The sequence below is a fragment of the Photinus pyralis genome, unplaced genomic scaffold (genome assembly GCF_008802855.1).
Source record: "Photinus pyralis isolate 1611_PpyrPB1 unplaced genomic scaffold, Ppyr1.3 Ppyr1.4_LG1, whole genome shotgun sequence".
Classification (NCBI taxonomy): Eukaryota; Metazoa; Arthropoda; class Insecta; order Coleoptera; family Lampyridae; genus Photinus; species Photinus pyralis.
In genome coordinates, this window is record NW_022170249.1 from 20,783,838 (window position 1) to 20,807,460 (window position 23,623).

General features: G+C 35.7%; 1 protein-coding gene across 8 annotated transcripts in view; it reads left to right on the forward strand.

Moving 5' to 3' along the window:
- Positions 1-23,623, forward strand: part of LOC116159245 (protein dead ringer-like) — a 155,198-nt gene that overhangs the window by 17,860 nt on the left and 113,715 nt on the right. For 4 of the 8 annotated variants that reach the window (XM_031472196.1, XM_031472193.1, XM_031472198.1 and 1 more), the window contains exon 1: positions 2,519-2,833. The exons of 1 other annotated variant lie outside the window; for it this stretch is intronic. In XM_031472196.1, the coding sequence (XP_031328056.1) occupies positions 2,783-2,833 (51 nt within the window). In that variant the 5' untranslated portion in view covers positions 2,519-2,782. Of the gene's footprint in view, positions 1-2,518; positions 2,834-15,106; positions 15,229-23,623 lie in introns of those variants that run through there. 3 more of the 8 variants (XM_031472195.1, XM_031472194.1, XM_031472192.1) reach the window with 3 other exon arrangements.

Below are 23,623 nucleotides of genomic sequence, written 5' to 3' on the forward strand. Positions count from 1 at the left end.
CGAAAACTGGCTTCATAGTCAAAAGCTGATTTCTCGTGAACTATCAATCGGATTTGGTCGTATTTTTTTTAAAGTACGTCTTTCTTTCCGAGAGCTTTCCATTCGCCTATTATAGAGTTATATTCTTTGTTATATTGCGGGAGTTATTCCATTTGTCAACAAGGAAAATTCTTCGAATTCCGAAAAAAAATTCTACAGTCCGTCGATTTGCAAGAATCATCGGGACAATTCTTGGAAAAGATTGTTTTAGGGTTAAACTATGTATAAAAAAATTGGGAAGGCTCTGGTAGTCTCTCAGTTTGAAAAACAAAGCATCCCTTTTTTTACTTGTTTATTTTTAAGAGGTTTTTTATTCCAAATTCCAACGAAGTACTTGGGACATTTCTTGTCATTTTTCCGATAAAGTTTTGAATGTTATCGTCTAATATAAAAATTATGGAGGTTGGTTTAGTTAGAGAAATACAAATTTGTGTGGGAACAGTAATTTGAATTCTGTCCAGAGTTCTGTGCAGCCCCTCATCATTTCTCAAACTTTCCTTAATGGAGTTTTATGGCAAACTTTATACAGGGTGTTACATGACCGCATGTAAAAAAGATTGTATGATAGAGGGGATCAAGACAAGCACTTTTTCCAAATAAACCGAGGGTTCAACGTGTTTAATTCGTTTGGGAGCTAAAGAAGTATTGAAATTTGGATTTCTTCTTTAATTTTTTTCTCGGCAACCATAAGAGTTACCAAGCTGGGTGGCACGTCTTTGAGTTGGTTGTCGGGTATGCCCCATCCGATTTTGAAAAAAAATTTTCAAAATTCCTACCTTGAAAGGGCGCACCCCTACTTGGGGGTGCGAACAAAATTCTGGACAGCCCGCCAACAGTGCTAAAACCTTTTCAAATGAAGATTTGTGACGAATTAGGTAGGATAATAAAACTTTTTTTCGTATTTCAAGTGCTAAAGGAACATTCGGGACTGTTTCTGATGGTTAGAATTTTTTCGTTATGATGGTTTTGGCTGGACCCTATAACAGTAGTACCTATAATAGTAAGTATAATAAAACTATAAGTATAGATGTTGATCCTGTGTATACCTATATAGCGGATTCCAATTCTGGTCATTCTGCGGAAACTGAATACTTAGTTCTGAAACCCCGTAACGGAATTTGGTGGTAAACCTTATACATTCAAAAGTAAAAACGAATTCTAAAATTATAATTAAGGTAAAAAGACTCCTCATATAACTATAAGATGCCACATACTTACCTAGGTATAGGTTGTAAGAAGAACATGAATTACCTATTTCCAATTTTACGCAAATTTTGAGTTCTGTGCAACGTGCAACTCCTTATTTTGTTATACCGATTTAGTATTTTTGGTACAATTTTAAAGTTCGGTTTGAAGTGTCGGATAGCCCTTTAAAGCCACTGAAACTGTTTATAATGAAGTTTTGCGTTTTACAAAAACATATGATTAGGTTCATGTTATTTACCTATCTATACCTAATATTTCACGCGTTTTCTTTAACGTTTCCATAAGAAATACCTATTAGTTGAGAACATTTTTTGGTTACAGTCCCGGATCACCCTACACAAGTTCATTATATGCCTAAGATTTTACTGTAAGTCAAAATTAGAAGTGTTTATTTCAGAAAATTTGACGAGGTCTTTTGTATTAATTTTTTTCGCGGAACTATTTCAATGACAACCTATGGGTTTTTTTATGTGTATAGAACCTGATCTGTGGATAGCTATATGAAGATGAACTTCTTCGAACAGTTTTGTATTAGGAGGTATATTTGGCAAACTGGCATTTTGCAACGAAACCAAACAATAAAATATAATTCCAATATTAAATGATAATGACACACGCACATAAATTTAGAGTCACTAAAATACTCTACGTTATGTCTGTCATGCCGTAAGTACTAATACCTATTTATGCATAACAGGGAGGAAAATGCCTTACCGGTGCCTATTGTTTGAACGAACTACAACTCTTACTCAGATGCAGGTAGTGTGACTAACAACTGTATACGAAAGTGGTAAATTTTCAAACAATTACAAAATTACCTGCTAAATTATACTAGGTAATTATACGTTGTACAGTACGTAAAAGTCCATCCCTATCTAATGATTATAAGTTAAAACGAAAGAATAGAAAACCATGAAGCTTTCAAGAGAGTCCACCAAATGTCAATATTTGTTTTTAAAGTTGTTTAATTAGCTAGATACCCAAATATTTCAAGAATGTAACAAACGAAATTAATTGAAATAAAATTGCATTGCAAAACTGCGCAAACATTGTGTAAGTAAAAAATCAACATAAACAAACGTAAATCGATGTGAACAAATCTTACAATGTATGGCAATCACATGTGTGATTGGATAACACCTGTAATAAAAACATATCATTACAGGACAAAACAATAATCCCCACCATTCTGTTAAGCTCCACCTGAAATTTCTATTGGCGGGAAAATGAATGGAGGGGTTCCCGTTTTTTCAGGGCAAGTTTTAACATAGTTGGCATGCAGACACGTCCCAACGTAGCTTACCGTTTTCAGTTTAGAAACACATGTTGGAACATTAGCAAAAAGAACTGAAATTCATGTGATGTTGCAGTTGTTCAATTGTGCTCTAGTTTTCTCTATGTGCGTGTCGCGAAAGTTTTTCACTACAAAATAAATATTACATCGTTGCTTTGTGTTGCATGCGGAGTGCTCGAGCATTCTGCAGTAGACGTTTCCAAAATTCGCGTCAAAAACAGAGAACCCGTACCTGTCTACGCGATGGAAATGGATCCACATGAAAGGGATACTGACATGGAGGATAGTCCGGTAGTGAGTTTCTTGTGTTTATTATGTAGTTAATGATAAGGTTGCACGAGTCAGTTCTGTTAAAGAGATGGGAACGCATGATAGCCGGTTGTAAAATACCACGTGCTACGCTTCCTTGCATCATGCTCGTTAGCGCTCTAGCTTAAATGACCGATTTTGAGTAATCATTGCTCTGTAATGTTGAGGGATGGAATTTTAGTTTAATTGCTCAGTGTTTGACAACCTTGAGTCGAACTTCCTTAAAATAGGCGACCTTCGTTACCTTGTTGCTTGTACCAGATGCATGAATGCAGTTTGCAGACTATTTGTTGGAATGAGTTGTTTATTTTCCTCCAAAAAAAGATGGGCAAAATTTAAATGCCACACGCATTTTTAAATGGAAAGTTCCGAAACGGAATATACCGACCATAAGCGCATTATTCAAGAGTAGGTATTAATAAATGTCATTAAGGATTTACGTATACCTCTTCGATAATTAATTTTTAATAATTTCTTCGAATCAATTTAAAATTATAAACCCATAAACTCCTAATTATTATTACATATCTAACAAGTTATCAATGACAGAACCTTGTATGGTAAGATTAAGTTCGTCTATAGATGGACAACGTTTTCAATTTTCGGTCATACCTATACCTATAGTCCCGGTTCACCTGGAGAGAAGCTAAGTAGGTATACCTCTAATAAAAAATGTAAATTAAATAAAGATTCACTAAAAGCCGGGATATTAATAACCCAAGGGTAAGGAAGAGAGGACCGTACCATCAAATTAGTTAGTAGTCATTGGAAGCGTTTCTTTGTCAAATTTATGTATGATATAATAGGTATCTGTCGACATCAAATCTTAAATTGAGAAATTTAATACTTGTAGATACATTATACAATCAAGGGCATTGGACTTTTTTAAATATTTATTTTAATAGAGTTTCTTAATGAACCCAAATAAAAATACCGCCCAGGCCGATAAAAAATTTAATTAAAACTCTGTAACGGGCAATTACTCTCAAATTATATTAGTCGAATGTCTTATAAGGATTTAATTTGTTACTTCACTAATCGTCAGGATACGTCTTTAGGTACCTATATAGCGCTTTTTATGTTCGATTTGGTTATATACTTATATAAACTTAATTAGATTAGTTTTGTATGTGCAGAAAGAAGCGAAGATCCAAATTAATAAGTTTCTTATAGGTAAGCGATCTAATTCCAATTATAAGTCGCAAATTTCTGTAAATTGTAAGTATAAAATAAAAATGCAGGCAATTAAAAAAGGGAATTTTTTCAAATTCCTACCTAGGTATACTTGCATCTCTATAAGTATCTATACCTATACAAGATCCGAGTGGGTGTATAAGTATAGGTACACCAAATTAGGTACTTCGACTATTATCTACCAAGTACTATATAGGTATCTAGTAGGTACCTACACAATTTTCCTTTTTTTCTAATGAACTATGTGTATTTGTTGGAATATGATGCCCAATTGTATGATTAAATATACCTACTATGGGTACCTAGTACTGAATAATTTTCACATTTTTATCTGTTGGCACTATTTAGTGTAAAATTCTGAAACAAATTGGTTTCAGTCAATGAACTTGCGGAAATGTCAGGCTATAGAACTTATATTGGGAAAGCGGATGTAATCAAAATTTATTGAAAACACGAAATGGAATAAAAAAAACTATTTAGGTAGCGCATAAAGTAGCAGCAAGATAGTGTTAAACGGCTCTAAGCACATAAATTAGATTATACTTAAAAAACCATATTCCAAATCGAATTGCTTAGAATACGTAGACAATTTTTAATTATTTTCAGATACTTGGTCATTCTTGCGCGATTAAACCCCCATTCCATTGCCTTATTTTTCACTATTTCTGTAAATAGATGGAACTTATGTGCATAGTTTTAACCCAAAGCCTATTTTAGACTAGGTACAGGTATGTGCTGGCAAATTTACGCTAGTTTGTACCTATATCCTTTAATATTGCATACCTATATCAGGAGATCACTACTGACTCTAGTGATACACTTCCACATTATTGCTATTGGTGTATTAGTAGTTGTACCTACAGACAATTGCATCATTAGGTACTACACATATATATACAATCGCAATAATTCAGAGTAGTTCTAAGTATTTGTGAAGCTTTCAAATGGATATTCAATATATTTCCCTTTAGTTTATTAAACATATATTTTAGCATTATAAAATCTTAAATAACTTTGACATTGACATTATTTATTGAAAAAAGCAACTTATGAAATTGCCCGTGCAATGTGGTACTATTAACTTTATGTTATTAAATAGTTTCTATATACAGAGCCGAAACTGAAAAATTTCTTTCTGCCCTCCTCCTTAAGAAAAATGTCTGGATGTGCCCTTGCTATGCGTTTGTAGGGGTGAGATGGCCACCGTTTTGGAAAACTTTTATGAAACAACTTTATTAATGTCGTTTATCAGAATATAGGTACTCGTATACTGGTTACATATACCGTGAGTCCCAGGGAGAACGCACCATATGGAAACAGGATTAATGTATTTTTTCGAGAAGGATCCAAGAGGCTTTTTATATGTATTTGAAGTTAGCGTTCAACGTACGTTATTGCACTGCCTGATGATAGAAAGGGATTGGAGTATAGTACGTTAAACGCTAATTTCAAAGGCCTCGTGGATCCTTCGCGAGAAAATTCATTGTCGTTTCTCTATGGTGCGTTCTACTTGGGACACACTGTATACTTAACTATAATGCTTTGGTAAAGCGTAAAAAGATCAAATAATGGCAAGTTAATACAAAAAACTCAAGTATTGTACATTAGCCATCTCAGTAATCTGGGTGAATTGGCCAGTCGATTACATATAGGACAGATGGTCATTGTTAAAAAAAAGGGGCAAGTTTCACTCCCTCGATCGGTCGCTAAATCTATATAGCTTTATATCCTTCCAGTATATTATATTATATGGCTGCCACAGCAGCCACTTTTAAGCTGTTTCAATTGTCCTCCGCCAGTGGACGTTCGGGCGTGTTCGGCAATTTGGCTGCTGAAAACTGGCTGCTAACTTCTCACAGGTTTAAAAAAATGAGTTGAAATAAATTTTCGTTGTGCTTCGCAAAATTAACTTTATTTTTTCTTCTTCGCTGCTATCTTGTCACACGTTTGACACATATTTCCAAAAGAGGTTCCGTTTTCATGACACCAGTCCAGTTACCGAATAATCCTCTCCACATCAAAGACACATATTGTCCATGTCCTCATATACGCGAATATTTACGTCACTGTCTTCCGCAAATCCCACAGACTCGTCTGAGTTCCCTGAAGTAGTCGAAACATGCACTTTCTTTTTACTTCTTCCTGCTTTCTCATTTCTTTCTTCGTTTAGATTTGTTTCTTCTTTTCCGTTTCGTATTTTCTTCTCGTTTCCTTTTTGTTTTGCGCTTCATTTCTTTTAAGGGTCTTTGCCTTGTGCAATATTTTTCGGCCTAGTCCATACGACACCAAGGTTTCTAGCTTGTTTAGTAACATTGCAGCAAGGAATGGCGGGAGCGGGTCCGATTTGATCTAATATTTCTTCAGGAGTGATGTTTGAGACCAAAGTTCCTTGTTGTGGGGTGGTACTTCTAGGAACCCCAGGATGGCTAGATTTTTCTAATGTTGAAGCAATGCTAACGAATGGTTCATTCTTGTGAGCGACTGTCATCGGATATTGCATAGGCGCGATCAGGTACACAATCAGGGTTCTATCTAAATATTGCCTGTGGCTTTAAATGCCGATACAACGTTTCCAACACTAGCAGATTTTCCCCAACTTTTGGATAATAGTTCACTAAAATGTAGTCTTGTTAGGTTTCTTCTTGGATGAGTTTGATGCCTCTCTTTAAAAGCACTATAATAATTAAAGGTTTAAAGACGGCTCTATCTAGGGGTTGCAAATAGTGTGTAGCGTGACTTGGTATGGTAGATACAGCAAAATAACACTGCGTTCCTCGGGAGTTTCCAATAGTTTAACAGATGAACGGTAGTGCGACGCCAGGCTGACCAAAATTAATAACACCTTCCCTTCATGGTGTGCGAGGAAGAAAGTGGCTTACGAACCATTACCAAACAAACTGTATTTACCTACGTAAGCCGATTTTTCAGACATACATTATCTGATCCAGGCGGTAAGCCTTCTTATTTTTAGCCTTGAATACACAATAAATTGGTGGCAAAAACATTCTCTTGCCATTACATCAGCAAGCAATGCAGGATGTCAGCGCGGCAACATCTTTAGATCCTTCTTCAGTAACCACATAACCTGCACGGTTGTTTAATTGCAGTCCTACTCATCAACATTAGAAATGGAGCCTGGTTCATTACAAAGTTCATTTTCCTTTAACGTCACTTTTGGGAGTTTAAAATGATTGGATATTTCCTCACAATTCATTCCCTGAACCATATAGAGTCATTTTCAGATTTTCTATATTCCCTATATTTCTATTTAAAAAGTCAATCGAATCCAGCAATCCCTTTTAGTTCGATTGAATTTATGATTTAAATTAAGAGTTTCAGCAAAACTGCATTTTTTAAATATGTAACACTCATTTTTAGCGCATTTTTGCAAAAATTTTTTTTTTTAAAAAGTAGCTTTTAATCTCACTTTGGCTGGCTGGCTGGTCGGCTGGCTGGCTGGCTGGCAGTAAATGCGCGCCCGTAGAAAAACGCTTGTAAAAAGACAAGGAGTGTACATGTAACTATCGAGGCCGTGTAATTAAGAACGTTAGGGATGGGGCTACAAGATTTGGAGTCGACGACATCTGGACGCCATCCCCGAGCGTATTATACTAACCTGGAGATTTTTCAGTTTTTATCTATCTTCTTCTACAGTTTTTCTCCGATTGTTTTCAAATTGGTGTCGTCGGGAAGATCTTGTCAACGCGCACAACTCCTGCGTGGCGGAATTTTGTTTTTTTTTCCTAGGGGCGAAATAAACCACCTTTTGCGCGGCGCGCTTCGAGGGGTAGTCGACTTTGGGCGCCCAAAAGTTTCTTACAGCGCGAATCGCGGTCTCTCTTTCTCGTGTCACTAATAGAAGGTCGAGCTATGTGAAGTACCCAAAAGTTGAATACGATTTTATGCCGGGATTTTAGCGAAATCTACCAAAATGTGAATTACGAATGAACGGGACGTCGGAACTGTGTATCGACAAAGGGAATGTGGTAACCCCCGACGAGATCTTACTGATGGTGGAGTCGAAACTTCAAATCCGAATTGTTGCGGGTGATCAGAAGTGGGTGTCGACAAAGGGAATATGGTAACCCCCAAAGGATTTTACTGATGGTGGAGTCAAAACTTCAAACGCGAATTGCGAGTGCACGGTAAGTGAGAAAATGGTACCGACAAAGTGAACGTGGTAGCTTTCGGCAAGATCTTATTGATGGTGGAGTCAATATTGGCTAATAAAACACTGATCTGCCACACAAAAATGCGCTGAAGTCCCTTCGATCTCACACGAGGACTTTGATCATTTTCATTCATTCGCTTCCCCTAGCATTATACTACCTAATTTTTCAACAATGTCAATATTGTGTTTTTGGAGGAATACCATAAGTGATGAAAGCCCTATTATCAGAATAAGTGCCATTTTAGATATTTTGTATCGGACTTTTTATTTAGTATTATATTATTTATTTTTTATATGCAGGTAGTGTTTTTGGTTAACCGTGTCACTACAAAATAGGCACACCCGCACATTAGGCGCCTGGATTAAGTATAGTCATTTACATCAGTTGAATGAACCTCTAGGCTGGCGAAATTTTTAGCGCATTTTTGCAAATTTATTTGTAAAAAGTAGCTTTTAATCTCACTTTGGCTGGCTGGCTGGCTGGCTGGCAGCAAATGTGGGCGCGTAGAAGAACTCTTGTAGAAAGGCAACGGGTGTACGTGTATCTACAGGGCCGTGAAATTTGTCAACCTTAGGGACATGGCTACATGATGTGGGGTTGGCGACATCTGGGCGTCATCCTCGAGCGTAGTATACTAACGTGAAGGTTTTTCAGTTTTTTCCTATCTTCTACTACAGTTTTGGTCCGATTCTTTTGAAATTGGTGTCGTCGGAAAGATGTTGTAAACGCGCACAACTCCTGCGTGGCGGAATTTTGTTTTTTGTCATAGGGGCGAAATTAACGACCTTTTGCGAGGCGTGCGCGCGCGTCTTCGAGATGTAGTCAACTTCGGGCGCCTTTTACTTTCCGTTGCGAACTCACGCGGTTTAACGTTTCGTAAATCTCGAATCGCTGTCTCTCTTTCTCGTGTCGCCAATAGAAGTGAATTGCGAGTGAACGGGACGTCGGAAGTGGGTACCGTAAAAGGAATGTGGTAGCCCCCGACACGATCTTCCTGATGGTGGAGTCAAATCTTCAAACACGAATTGCGGGTAAACGGGACGTCGGAAGGGGGTACCGTCAAAGGGAATGTGGTAGCCCCCGACACGAACTTCCTGATGGTGGAGTGAAATCTTCAAACGCGAATTGCGGGTGAACGGAACGTCGGAAGTGGGTACCGTCAAAGGGAATGTGGTAGCCCCCGACAGGATCTTACTGATGGTGGAGTCAAATCTTTAAAAGCGAATTGCGGGTGCACGCGGAAAGTGGGAAGCGGTTAGCTACTAGCCTTCGACAAGATCTGTTATTGATGGTTGAGTCGAAAGTGGCTAATAGAATACTGATCTGCCACACAAAAATGCGCTGAAGTCCCTTCGATCTCAAACGAGGACTTTGATAATTTTTTTTTATTAGTCTCTCCAACCTCATCATTGAGAAAAGCTCCCCTTCCCTGAATTTGGGGCTGTAATTCATTTATTTAGTAGAGTGATACCTAATTCAAAAACCTATACCAGGGAAATATCCCAAACCACGCTTTCGTATATAGGCTGCCGTTACACTCTTATACGATTTACATTAATACGTGAGTATTATCGAGACAACTCACTGGGCCGATCAGTAAATTTTGGAAAACAGTCCCTAGACATTTCTGAACTACGAAACATTCCCTTACATTTTCCATACGCATTATCGAAATGTTTTTTATTATTTACTGCACATTCCAAAAATTTCCATGTATTTTCAAAACTGGTCGACAATTCTGAAAGTTTGTAAAGCAGAGGGTCGATTAGGGATGAGGATGCTTGGACAGACAGATTCAAACCTATGCGCTTTCACATTGGTGGTTGCGGTAAAAGTGTCTAATCTTCTGTTAATGCGTATTTGGAACGAATTTTTATTGTTGAAGAAACTATCAACATATTTGTAGGCGTAAAGGCTGCCTAACCATATATAGAATAAAGACGCACAATAGTATATTGCAAGACAAGTGTTACAATGCGACCTATTGTAATACGACTATCTTGTGGCACGAGTGGCGACGCGAAGCGTAGCCACGAGTGTCCGCAAGATAGGAGTATTACAATAAAGCATTGTAACACGCGTTTTTCATACTATTTTTTCTATTTCGGTGCTTTAATTTAATTAAAAAAATCATTATCAGAAACTATAGGGAACATTAGAACTAACATGTTTTATGTTGGGAACACTTTTTATGCCGTTAAGTTTTAGGTTGGCAGCGTAGTAAGACTGACATTTTGAAGTTCAATCATGGAAGTACCCAACGAAGTACCTACCTGCTGTACTAACTAGTAACTGCCAACTTAAGAGATGAGTTACCAAAAAAAAACGACTACAATCACTGTCTTTGTACAACTGTTTTCGGCCGAAAACAGTTGTACAAAATCATCATTGTGACACCGAAATAGAAAAAATATTTTTTTTTCAAATTCTTCCTATAGTTTAGGTCCATTTGTATCTCAGAATTCATTAGATTCCTCGAGATACTCGAGATTCTTTAAATTCCACCAAATTCTACGAATTTTTTATTTTCTTTTAATTCTTTAGTCCCTTAAAGTACTTTGGCTGCTGCGAATTCTGTATAGCTTATTAAAATTGTATGTCCTTGGATTCGACTTTACATTAATTAATTACATATTATGGATTTCACTTGGAATTCTAAGTATTTTTACAAGCTGTGGTTTAGGTTGTTGCTTAGGTACTTTTATTGATTTTTTTAGTCCCTCTTGTTCTAGTCCCTCAACAGGCTTACGCTCAATTACAGAGTGATCCGCATAATAAAGTTTTCATCTCAACCGCCAGGAGACGTTATGCGGAATGGCGATCTATTTAAAGCGCACTATACACATTAAAAGCATAATTTGGTGCATTTCTTATTATACGAGCAAAGGCAATTTTCATGGGTTTATGAGGGAGCCATGTGAACAATTCTTTTTCTTGTATAACGGTACATGTTACGTTATCGAAAAGAGACAAAAAAATGTCTATTAAATAACCCCAATGAAAGGTATACTGCTATTTAAAGAAATTCAATTGTTTTTCGTTACTCATGTGTTTGTTTGATAGAAAAATAACTGAATGCTCCATTACTATGGAAAAATGTTAAACAAGTTCAGATAAAAAAATGATGTAGGTATACAGTCGTTATTTACCGAGATATATACTATATTCCATGCATAATGGTCACCTTGTATTTACTTGTATTACTCATCGACCTATTTCTATAATACATCGCGATAAAAAGAAGGGAGCGAAGGAGTGCGAAAGAGAGAAAAATAGTCACTTCACTTGGCATCCACCAAGTACCACTTTTAATTTTTTTAATTTGTAGGATTTTAGACTTTGAACTTGAAGCATAGCTACTGATTTATTCTCAGTTATGATATAGAAATATTCAACACCCACCGCTCGATGCCACAAAAGTAAACTTTTCCCGTCGCTTTTCCCTCGAGTTTTCCTTAAACGTTATAAAAAAAATTAAATCATCATAAACAAATACCAATTATTTTTAACAGTTTTTTGTTTTTTTTGACAACTTTAATATCAACTTAAAATTCTTACTCATTGGAATTCTTTTTGAAGGTCACTGGAATTCTTTGGAATTGAATGTTGTGGGCATTCAATGGAATTATTTGGCAGTTTTGGAAGTCCGATGGATTTTTTGGAATTCTGGAATTCTTTTGCACTTTTGGTGTACCTAAACATTTTTGCTCAGTTGCCCCCCTTTTGTAATAAACACAGGTTGAATCAAATAAACAAGCACAAGAACAATTTAATTAGTAACAAACCAACACAACAAAAATTTATTCCATCCATTCTCCTCCCTTTTCCACATACAATTCTGCTCGTCTGCGCAGTTGCAAGTAACTGTTTCCGATCTCTTCAATTGAAGTTGATTGTATACTATGTCTCTTATTTTTTTGTTTTAAATTTTCAACATTTGCATACACAATTTTTTACAATCGCCCCCATAAATAAAAATTGCAGATGGTCTAATCAGGGTTGTCCTGTTGTCTTATGATACCATAATAGGACATTGCACAGTATAGATATTCACCGAGATATTCACTTTTGCATGCGGTATTGTCGACCACTTAGAATATGAAAATTTGGATTCTGCTCACTCTAATACCTATAACGTGTTGAGACGATACGATGTCATGGCTGGAAAATGTAGCCGCGTCGGAGAAAACAATGTTGCGGTAAAAGAACTAGTTGTTCATGATTTCCGCCGAACCACAAGCAAAAATCTAAACGTTTAGCTACATCTCCAGATTCCAGGGAACCTATAAGGTTAAGGATAAATTTTGAGAGCATTGATTATTCTCTGAAGATGAGATTTGTTTATGTCCATCAGTTCCAATGATCATCTTAACGATAATTTGAGATTGTTTTGTACCGAATTATTAACTAGCACAGTTGCAGCGTCATCTTCATCAAATTTCTTCTTTTCTTTTTTAATATCTTCAACAAAACCAGTCTCCAAAAACTTTTTGATAATATTTCGTGCCGCGCCTCTTGATACAGATGCATTAGGATACTTAGGTACGGTCGGGATCCGGAGTGTACCTACCGGAAAAATCTTCAGAAGCTAAATTGGAAAGGGACCTGAGTTCCTTCTCCAAAATTTTTGTTAAGTTAGGCATTGCAATAGGCTGTTAGGAATGTTGTTTTCTCACTGCCACTTTTTGCGCTCCACAAGACTCCGTTGGGAAATTTTCAAATACGTTTCGTTTCGAAGAAAACATCATAAGTTAAATTTTTTATATGGCTCGTAGAAAAGTAGGAACTATTGTATTAACATTTTTAATTCAAATATACAACGATGTACGGCACAGAAAAAAACAAAAGTTGGGAACTGTTTCAACAGGATGGTGTATCCGCGCACAACGCTTTAATCGTACGTGTAAATGTGTGTGATTGGTTTTTTCGTTGTGCGCGGGTGCACCATCCTGTACAAACCAACAGTTTTCAACTTTTGTTTTTTTTGTACGTCGTACATCGTTGTATTTGGCCGAAACCGTTATATTTTGCAAGATATTTTATCAGTCAATCATTCCCATTGCGTCTGGATTCATTCATAGCTTATAGACGGCATAAATTGAAAGGGGACATTTTTGGGGAAAAATACAATAGGCCCTGAACTTTTGGACGTTTATCTTTAGCTCGCTCTATTAGGGGATTGCAATATAAGTATTGGTTAATCAATATACGTTTGATAGTGCGGTTTATAATATCCATGATGAGAACTATAAGCATATTGTAGATTATGGAAACTACAAGTGATTGATTTTTGCATAGATGTCGGAAACCTTAATTGTGTATACCTCATCTGCGAGATCGAAGGTCGAACGCATTTGCTGTAAATCATTTTAAATGGGCGAACATTTGTTAGCGATTTGCGCGTGAAAATTCATACCTAGGTATTGAGATTTGCCATACGGACGCTTGGTATAGGTATATACCAAGTTTCAATCTTGTGATGCGATTCTAAAATTTGTCTACTTGTGATTATGTTATTCGAAGTAGGTACCTAGGTATATAGGATACGATATGGTAAAAAAAATCGAGCATATATTGCCATATTATGCAATATATGTACGGTCGTTTGCGCTAAAGATGAGCTTTACGTCACTAGTTGGTGAACCAATTGAACTATTTCAAATTGTTACCATCTCTTTCTCGCTTATGAGTGGACATGTGATAGAGAATAAAGAACCTATTTAAAATCGGTTCACAAATTAGTGACAAAGCTCAGCTTTAGTGCAAACGACTTGTACATTCGTTATTCTCCTAGAACATTAAACGTATAATATCGTTCCTTTTATTTGGATTAAATGCTTAAACACAGAGGCTGACGTCTAATTATTGTCTTAGCCTTATGTTTGAGTTTTTAGCATTTTCAAAGTGGGTCAAGTTAGCCGACACTTAAAGCACCAATCCCCTGCCCCAACCCTTGTTTACTGCAGCTTGACAACGATTCATTTAATAATAATTCATCTCCCTCGCCATATAATTGTCAAATCACTGTAAAATCAATTAATACTCTAATAAACATGAAAGAACGTTCGAGTCTTTTGAAAACGACTTCGAACATCAAGATTTATGATTTTGGCGAAAAACGTGTTTGTCACCGAAACGGATCTAACGGTAATTTTTCTGTATTCAATCTGCTTAACAGAAATTCCTAATTTAGAGTTGACTTGACAAGGGACATGACACTCAAGGGGATGAATTACTACAATGCATTATTATACTATCGGCATTGGTCATATTTATACATGTCTCGTAATGTCTTAAATAGACAGAACCTCTTGTCAAACCCATTCATCTTAGATAATTTTCTTTTAAACACATGGGGGTATTTACATTTAAGAGATCCTATAGCAACTCGATGAATTGTCGAAAATTAATCCTTTTTCTGGGAGATTTTGATGTGGAGGGACACGTGAGCTGCACTTCAAAGAAAAAGCATCATTTACCCGTCGGTCACAGTCTGATGGTTTCCGAGTTTTATTCCTAATTAAATTTGGCCGGTTTAATTCCAGCGGGGTCGTAAAACAAAGCAAGCCAGGCGTGGCATTTGATTGGCTAAACACCGGCCGTATACACGCCTTCAAAGTTATTGTTCCGTTTTATCACCGTGTAAGATTCCCGACTGATGTTTGATGTATACGTTACCTGATGCATTCATTATATTGTTTTATGCACGTTATTTGTATTGAAATATAGAAATATCCAATAAAAGAATGTTGGGCTGTATAAATGGAATCTTGTGGTAGGTATTGGTATAGGTAGATATAATGTAGGTAATACTTATATTATTTCTTTTAAATGCTTTCAATTGTTCTTTTTTCAACAATGGTTAAGCTTTAGAAATCATTTTCTATTTTAGCTGACATGAGAAGACAATAACACCCCCCGAAAGTCACATCCACATCGCTTCTTTAATAATAATCGTCGAAAGTGGAAGGAATGGCTCTAAACTTAACCAAATTTGTCGAAGAAGGCCTAAAGGTACGTACCTATTTTCTTAATATAGGTACCTAGAAAACAATTGAAAGCATTTGCACCTTGTTTTTTAAATAATTATGTAGCTTTATAGTTCTGTTTATTCAACACCGGAAACGTAGTGTCTGCACGTCTTCTACAAGTTGATTGGCGCATGATTTTAATTAATTAATCTTAAGCCCAGTTGTTGGTGCTGAAACGTTTATCGGGCCGCAATCAGGCGTTAGGGGTGATTTCCGGCAAAAAATGTATGGGGTAGCTGAAATGGTACATGAAGCGATTGCGCTGACGGTCCTACTTTTAATAAAACTTTATTACGATCATGCCAAGATCGTGAGTTTGATTGGATACACGCATCTAAACACCACGCCTTACACATTTCAGCTGCGCTTTCGTCTCTGTTCCAATAACGATTAAAGTTACTCACCATTTAAATTTCCATAAAAAAAACCCTTGGTACGTCCAAGAAAAACGAAGAGAAATTTATTAATTACCTAATGTAAAGTGAGAAAACACGGCCATGATTGACGCGGCTTTTAAATTAAAATTATTAGTTGTGCAAATGGCACGTAAGGAGCTTATAATTTTAATCTTTATGTAGGTTCGAATGTGTATAAGGCAATTACAATATATGGGCAAAAAACAGACTGGTTTGATAGAAGATTGCGAATATGCCCGCGAACTTGAGGAGTGTTCACTAATACACCCCGGCATAAAACCCGAGTATAATTACAAAGGGCTTGCAGAAATGGCATTTTTATTGCTTACAGTTTAGACTGTTGCTGTATATTACTGAATTAGTGGATTTTCTATGCTCCCATATACCTAGGTATCGCCCGTTATTTTATACTTGCATTCAGGACGTTCTTTACTAATGTTTAATTGCAAACGTGGTCATTCATTCGTACCTATATAGGTCCCTGGTGCACTGTCACCGTTCTTCCACATTATTTTTACACCGTACAGTGTATACATACGTTTCATATTACATTTCATAAATTTCCCTCGGCCAATGTGTAACGTACAGGTTTACTTAGGCCCTAACACAATAGATAACGACAGAATGATCCCAATGACCTATAGATTCTACAAAAATTAAATCGGGCAAGTAAGCTTATACGAGACTAAATAGAAATATGTAAGGTACATATCACGACATCAGCTGTTTGTTAGTAATGCTGATCAATAGCGATTAGCATAGGCACTCCTGATGGCTTCGATGTATCCGTCCGTCCATCCTTCCGCGCGATAACTCGAAAACGAAAGTGAATTTTCGAATTCTATATTGGGTATATATGATCATAACAGCCTAGCATCATTTCCCAATCAAATTCAGTCAGTGGCGTAGCGAACGGGAGGAGGAGGGCAGTCCGCCCCGGGCTCGAAAGCTGAGGGGGTCCATCCATCCGGGATGGCAAAGCGCAAAGACAAAAGGGTTCCACAATGGTGCAATCCGCTCTTACCATGGACTAAATGTACCTATAGGTAATAAAAATTTAAACAAAAATGAATTTCAATTGTGTTTCTGTTCTTTTCTGTCATACCATGACTAATCGATACCGCGAAACAAACATTGGGGAGGGGGGAGGGTAGTGACTCGGTTTCGCCCTTCCTATAAGTTTGTAATGCTACGCCACTGAGTTTGGCTAATCATAAAGTAATCAAAATGCGAGAGGTGTATAAGATTTATAAGCACGCAATAAACAGCAAAAGTTTAAAACTGCGAGGAGCGAAAAAAAAGTAGCGCAGAAAAGACCACTATACACCACATCGAACTAAATAGCGAAACTAGTATAGACGTGGTCACTTTCAATCGACGAAAGTGCACTTTCCCCACACAGAATCAGTAACTCGAGAGTCTATCAGTCTACAGGCGTCAGTCTACGTAGGTATAGACATATACTTCGTGAAAGTGTTTGATTGTATTTCAAAATTAAGCTCCTTTTTTCCATTTGCGCAGTGCGAGAGAATTAAACAACGTCAAGGTTCTTCTATAATAATATTTTCAGCACCCATCACACATAAGAATAGAACTAACCGAACCCCTTTATCTAGGTTTTTAACTTTTGGTTTTATTTTGATACGCTCCCCTACTAACTTTTTACGTTTTTACACAGGGTGAACATTTTACGTGGAACACTGAATAGATCTTCATCATTTCTTTAAAAGAAACTTTTTGTGTTAGTATCCAAAATTATAGTTGAGAGATGGTTCTACACACGGTCAAGGAGGACATATTTATTAATGGCAACTACGAGTTTTCGTTACATATGATTAAAAAGTATATTTTTTGGACATAGCAGCATAAAAAACTTACCTAGGTATATAGTTAAATTTAAGAGAAAAACTCAAATTAAGGAAAAATAGTGTGTTAATTAATTTCATAATGAACTAGTCTGAATGTTTTTTTGTTGCCATGTTAAAATAAGGTTCATTCTTTAATACTACCTCGCGAAAAATATTGCTTTCCATTAAATAAGTGGTCCTCTTAGTCTTAGTTCTGTAGACGCACGCCACTGTAAACGATGTTTAAGCATATAGATTTACTTCCTGATTAACTTATACATTTTTCTTGATTTTTAATACAATAAATTGCTTTGACCTAACTAACAAAAGAATAACGTTATTTTTTCAACGCAAGTAGTGAAATAAGATCAATAAACACAACGACTTTCCTTAATTTGAATTTTTCTCTTACATTTTATTATAATATATAATAACTTTTGTTCCTATAGGTATCCAAAAAGGTTTACTCCTTGAGAATATGTAACGAAAACTAGTAGTTGCTATTGAAAAAAATACCTCCCCTTCACCATACCTACAGAAGTATGCCACCAATCACAAATTTAAAGTACGAAAATTAGTAGCAAACTTTTTATCATTATGGATACCCATAAAAAGTATCCTAAAAAAATCTTGTTTTGAAGATATATCCAGTGTTCCAGGCAAAATGATCACCCTGTATATTACACCAATAATATTTTAAAGTATGAAGTCAAGTGAAACTGATCTGTCCTCTGATTTTGTGGATGTTTATTCCTTTGCGCGGTGCGCCCCTTTTATAATCGGATCAAGATCTCGGTAACAATACCGTTAACTTACAACCTTCACCATCGAATTTTGGTTCAATTTTATAACGCAAGGCTTATTTATTGCTAGTTTTTTTTTATTTTGCGATTTTTTTAAATTGAGGGTGCTAGCTTAACAATTATTGATAAATTACTAATTTCAAAAAGTTTTAAAGTTCCAGGAGTTCCACCTATTTATAAGAGTAAAGTTGCTATTATTTGCATATCGAACTGCAAGTGTGGAATGGCTCCACTATAAGATATAACTGTTTAATTAAATGGAAACTTGGGGGGGGGGGGTCCATGTATGTACTCTTTACATTAATTGCAAGTGCGCAGTTAATTGTCCCATTTATAACTTGGAAAATATACCAAATTGAGCGACGAAGCAATAAATTCCACAGTATAGCAATAAACAAGCACTTTATTATGTGATATTATACAGTTAACAAAATTCTATGGTTAGAGGCGCTAATGGGGTATTCGGGTCTTCGGGTTTTCAATATCAGTTTTTTGCATCGTTTATTCTAAAAGGTGTGTTCTGCCAAAAATGCATCTAGGGATGGAGCAACACAATTCTGTTTGTTTTACACTTTTGCGCTTTTCCGCACTTTTTAAAATCATCTTTGTCCTGATAATAACAAATTTCCTAGAAAGTGGAAAATTTGTCCGATAGGTATTCTCGCACGATTACGTCGATATGCGCGGGTGTACCACCCTGCTAAAACCAACAGTTTCCAATTTTTGTTTTTTTTTCGTAATAAAAAACTCCTCTCGATATAGTATATCTATTTTTTTAATAATTTTTTTATAATATATATTCCCCCCTCCTTTGACTTTGCAGACGTACGCCACTGACCACCATTTTAAAGTATTTGGATTGGTAGCAAACTTTTTATAATTTTGGATACTATAAAAAAGCTTCTTTAAAAAAAATGTTTTGAAGATATTCGTATACCAAGTGGTGCACGGTAAGTAGGAACATAGGGAGTTAACATGGGAAATTAGTTTTATGCAATATCCTGCCCTCCTGTACATTTTACAGAAAAAAACTGTAGAGTTTAAAGTTGTTCAGAATTAAAAGCGGCATACAAAACGGTGGTATACCTACCCGCAAATTTAAAAATAAATTTCAACATTTCTGTTATTAATCTTCGTTAATATTAATAAGACGCACAAGTTGGCGCACAAAATTAGCCCAAGTTCAAATTAAAAACTACGTATCACGCTAAAACGATGCACCATGTAAAATTTAACTGGATTAAAGATGTTATATAGTCGTTAAGTTGTAACCTTTGATTCCCAGAAAGACCTTTTGGTTCCTGAATTTGGGGGAACACCTATAATCTACGATAATAAAATGTGCGATAAAGATACAGAACTCAAATTTTGCAATGTTTGGATTTTGTTTATGATCAAGTAAAATATTTTGGGATTATGCTCATAGATTTTCATAGTCTGTTGCACCATGAATTTTTATGTGGGTCCATTTACTTGGTTATTCTAAACAAATTTCGGTTCTGTTTCACTTTAATAGGTGCCGTTGCCTAAAGGTAGTCCGGCTACGGTCATTGTCATTGAACGTTTTTAACTACTGGTTTAAGAATCGAGATTATTATAAATTAAAAAAAACTGAATGTTTTGCATTTTTGGGGTACCCATGGTGAACATAATAATTAAATACCAGTAATATTCGATAATCGGCTAATTATGTGAATAATGTCAAATTATATTCCCATAATAAAAATGTTTACGATTTTAGCTTATACTTTCATTAAATTGAAATTTATCCTGGGGGTTGTCACTTTTTCTATTATTAATGATTTCGATCGATATAATACCAGCTAGGTACATTAAAAGCGGCACGTACGCCAAACTTAATTGTTTCTGTTGCTTGATAAACACTAATAATTTATACGACTTTTATAATTGCCCATTTAGAACGTTCATATTTATGGAATTTCTAATGATTAGGAAAATATCATTCAGTTTCTAATTTATACTTTAACTACGTAATATTGCTTAATTATAAAAAATTCCAATTATATTGTCAGTCAATTATTTTATATAGGTATAGATTATTTTTAATTATTGAAAAAGGCGGCATTTACATTTTTATGAACTTAAATTTAGACCCATTCAAATTTTGTATAATTTCTTTCGGCTATCGTGGATAAACTTTCACGTTATTTCGCCTGTCTTCAACCAGAAAGGCCAAAAACTGTTTCAACGTAAGGAGGAGACGCATTAAATGTTTCTAATTCTTTGCGCGATTAATCATTTTTGTAAATACGAAACGGAGCATTACCAATTAAAGTAGGGCGGAGGAAATTTTTGATTTTCAGCAAAACGATTTATCATGACCAACACACCACATTTCTGAAGTGTAATTGAGCGGAGTAATTAGAACTCATTTAATCTGTATGGATTATTTCCAATTACAGTTGTTAATTTTGATTGATGATGGCAAAACGAATTTTTTTATGTACCTACGAGTACGTTATCCTGTTTATTTATTTAAAATATTTTCTTATGCAATTTTAAATTGGGCTTTTGTTGTAGACAAGGTTATTTATCTCCTTCCTATTAATTTATTTCCTATTTTAAATAATGCCCAGGGAATTATTGTGGCACACTATGATTTTAAAAAATGATTAATTACTCAACTGGGGGGAGAGATGGGTTCGGTGTTAATAAACTCATTCATATTTCACATAACTAAGGTGTGATTAATCCCTACGACTGTGTAATTGAAATTCAATTACGACGCGATCTGTCTGGCAAAACAAACATTCAAAAATCGTGATATAAATAGTTTGGTGACAATATTAAAATGGAACCGTATTTTAATATGAATGTAATGTTGTTTGTACCTCCTGTGGTCTCTCGTGATAAATCAATTCCCTACATCGCTGCACTAATAGTGTCCTCGAAGCCCCGTTGAGCCTCGCCTGTATTATTTATGACAAATTTTATAAAACCTAACCCACGCCCGCGTATAATTCTCACTATAGAACATATTTGTAAACACTTACAGACATACGACATGAGTGTATTTTTTTAATCAAATGATACTTCATGTTCTACGGTTTATCTTTAAATCATGATCGTAATGAAAAATTAAGGCCATTTTTATTCTCTGTTTACTAAAATATGTCGTCGTATTTTACAGTTCATAAATTTTCCCGCACTTAAATGCGTATTTGCCTCTTCCAATAATAAAATGACGCCTTCCTACGCAACAGATATGTGCTAGAAACACATTACAAAATAATATGCTATTCCTTTATGCAATTATAGTAGATGGTATCGCAATCCTGGCAGTAATCTGCAGCTTTGAAATACACAGCTCTACTTTTTACAACTTTTTCTATAGTTGCAAGGATTTTTCTTAAAATTGCAACTTGTTCAACTTTTGTTGTCACAATTGTAATATTTTTTCTTATCTCATAGAACAGTCCTTGGAAAAGCGTATACATGCAGGGTGTTCACTATGCATGCAATAAGGTATCTATGTATTTAGGTTAATAACAACTGTATACAAAATTGTTCTATATAAAAACTGGTTAATATTTTATTTCCCATAATAAGAGCATTCAGTTGTTTTTATTTCAAGAAACAAAGGAATAACGAAAAACAATTGAATTTTTTAAATAGCAATGTGGCCTTTCATTATAGGCTCATTTGATAGAGATGTTTTTTTCCCTTTTCAATGGCTAACACGTTAGCAACCGTATACAAGAAATTAATTTTGTTTAAGTTTTTTGTGATAGGCACTTTTTACGGGGAACTTGTATCCATTATGAGAATTTCCATAATCCGCTAAATGTAGAAGCATATTGGGTTTTTACGGAGTGAGATAGAGGATAAAAAAGAAAGGAAATGACGCCTCATGCTTCATACTTTTACATAAATTTACAAAAAGAAATTTCAATATCAAATATTTTACATTCATATTTCGCCACAATACATCCACGGGTAACTAGATCTCGCTGATTCAACATGACGTTGATAGAACTTCTTTTTTTGTCTTCTATCTAATTCCGTAAAATCCAATATGGCTTGATTCCATAAGAAATATGAAAGTATAGTAACCTGTAGCTTCTACATCTCGCCTGATATGGAAATTCTCCCAAGAAAAGGGCTAACGGGAACCGTCCATTTCCGGTCGCTTAAGCTAGGGAAAATGAAAACGAAATGTGACATTTTCAGTTTTGGTCAGGGTTTTTGTGATATCTCAGTTTACAAAGATTTTTCAAAAATTTCAAATGCGTTTTTTCAGTTACCAAAAGGAGCAACTTTGCCTTTATTTAATCTACACTGTATTTCTCCCAATGGCGAGCCACGAATTGAACCCCCTCAACAGATCAATACAAAAAGTATAATAAAATATATATAAAAATAATATAATTTATAACTTATAAGCACAAACCTTGTGCCTATAGATAAAGCACATTTTTTAAACCGAAATAGCTTAGTAATTAGTTGGGTTATAAGGTTGTAGCATGCTATATTTATCGATGTTTTAAGTTTACCTTCTTGCTAGATGATCAAGGGGGAGGGGACATATCATCATTTAAAGGCCGCTTGGTATACATTCAAAATCTACGCTATATAATGCAAAATGAATTTATTTATTGATTTATTGATGCCTTTTAGAGGTGCCTCTGCAGAAGGTCTTAAATTGTTCTATACTACTCCGGTATTTACCTTACGAATTAGGAAAACTGCAGGAAAACCTAATTCGGCGTACCTACCCAGCAGAATGCTCGAAACTGATCTAAGGAAATTCCCATCTCTGCCACAGATGAAAAATTCTTATCTCAGCCCAGGTCCTCCGAACACCCGACCTTCCAGTTATGTAGCCCAACGCTCTACCACTGAGACACACAGTCGGATTTGAGAGTACCCTCCTCCGACACTCCGTTTTGCAAATATTTGCAATTGAAAGTTTTGACATTACCAGTAGATGTGTGCCTCCCAGATGTTCCACTTGCCCTTTACGAGTACATTCTTACGATAACTCGTTTTCAAGATATCCGCTTCGACTTTACCAATATGTATATATATCTCGTCAAGACGATTCATTTTGCCTTTGTGAGTACTTTCCTCCGGCAAACCGTTTCCGAGATATTCGTTTTTAAAGTTATGACATCATCAAAGGACATATTTCTTCCAGACGTTCGAATCTTTCTTTGCGAGTAGGCTCCTCCTAAAATCCGCTCTTGAGATATAAGGAATTAAAGTCAATATTGATAAGGGGTCAGAAAGAAGGACGGTAGTTGGTAGAAAACAGCTGTGTTCCTGCCCCCCCCCCCCACTCTACAATTTCA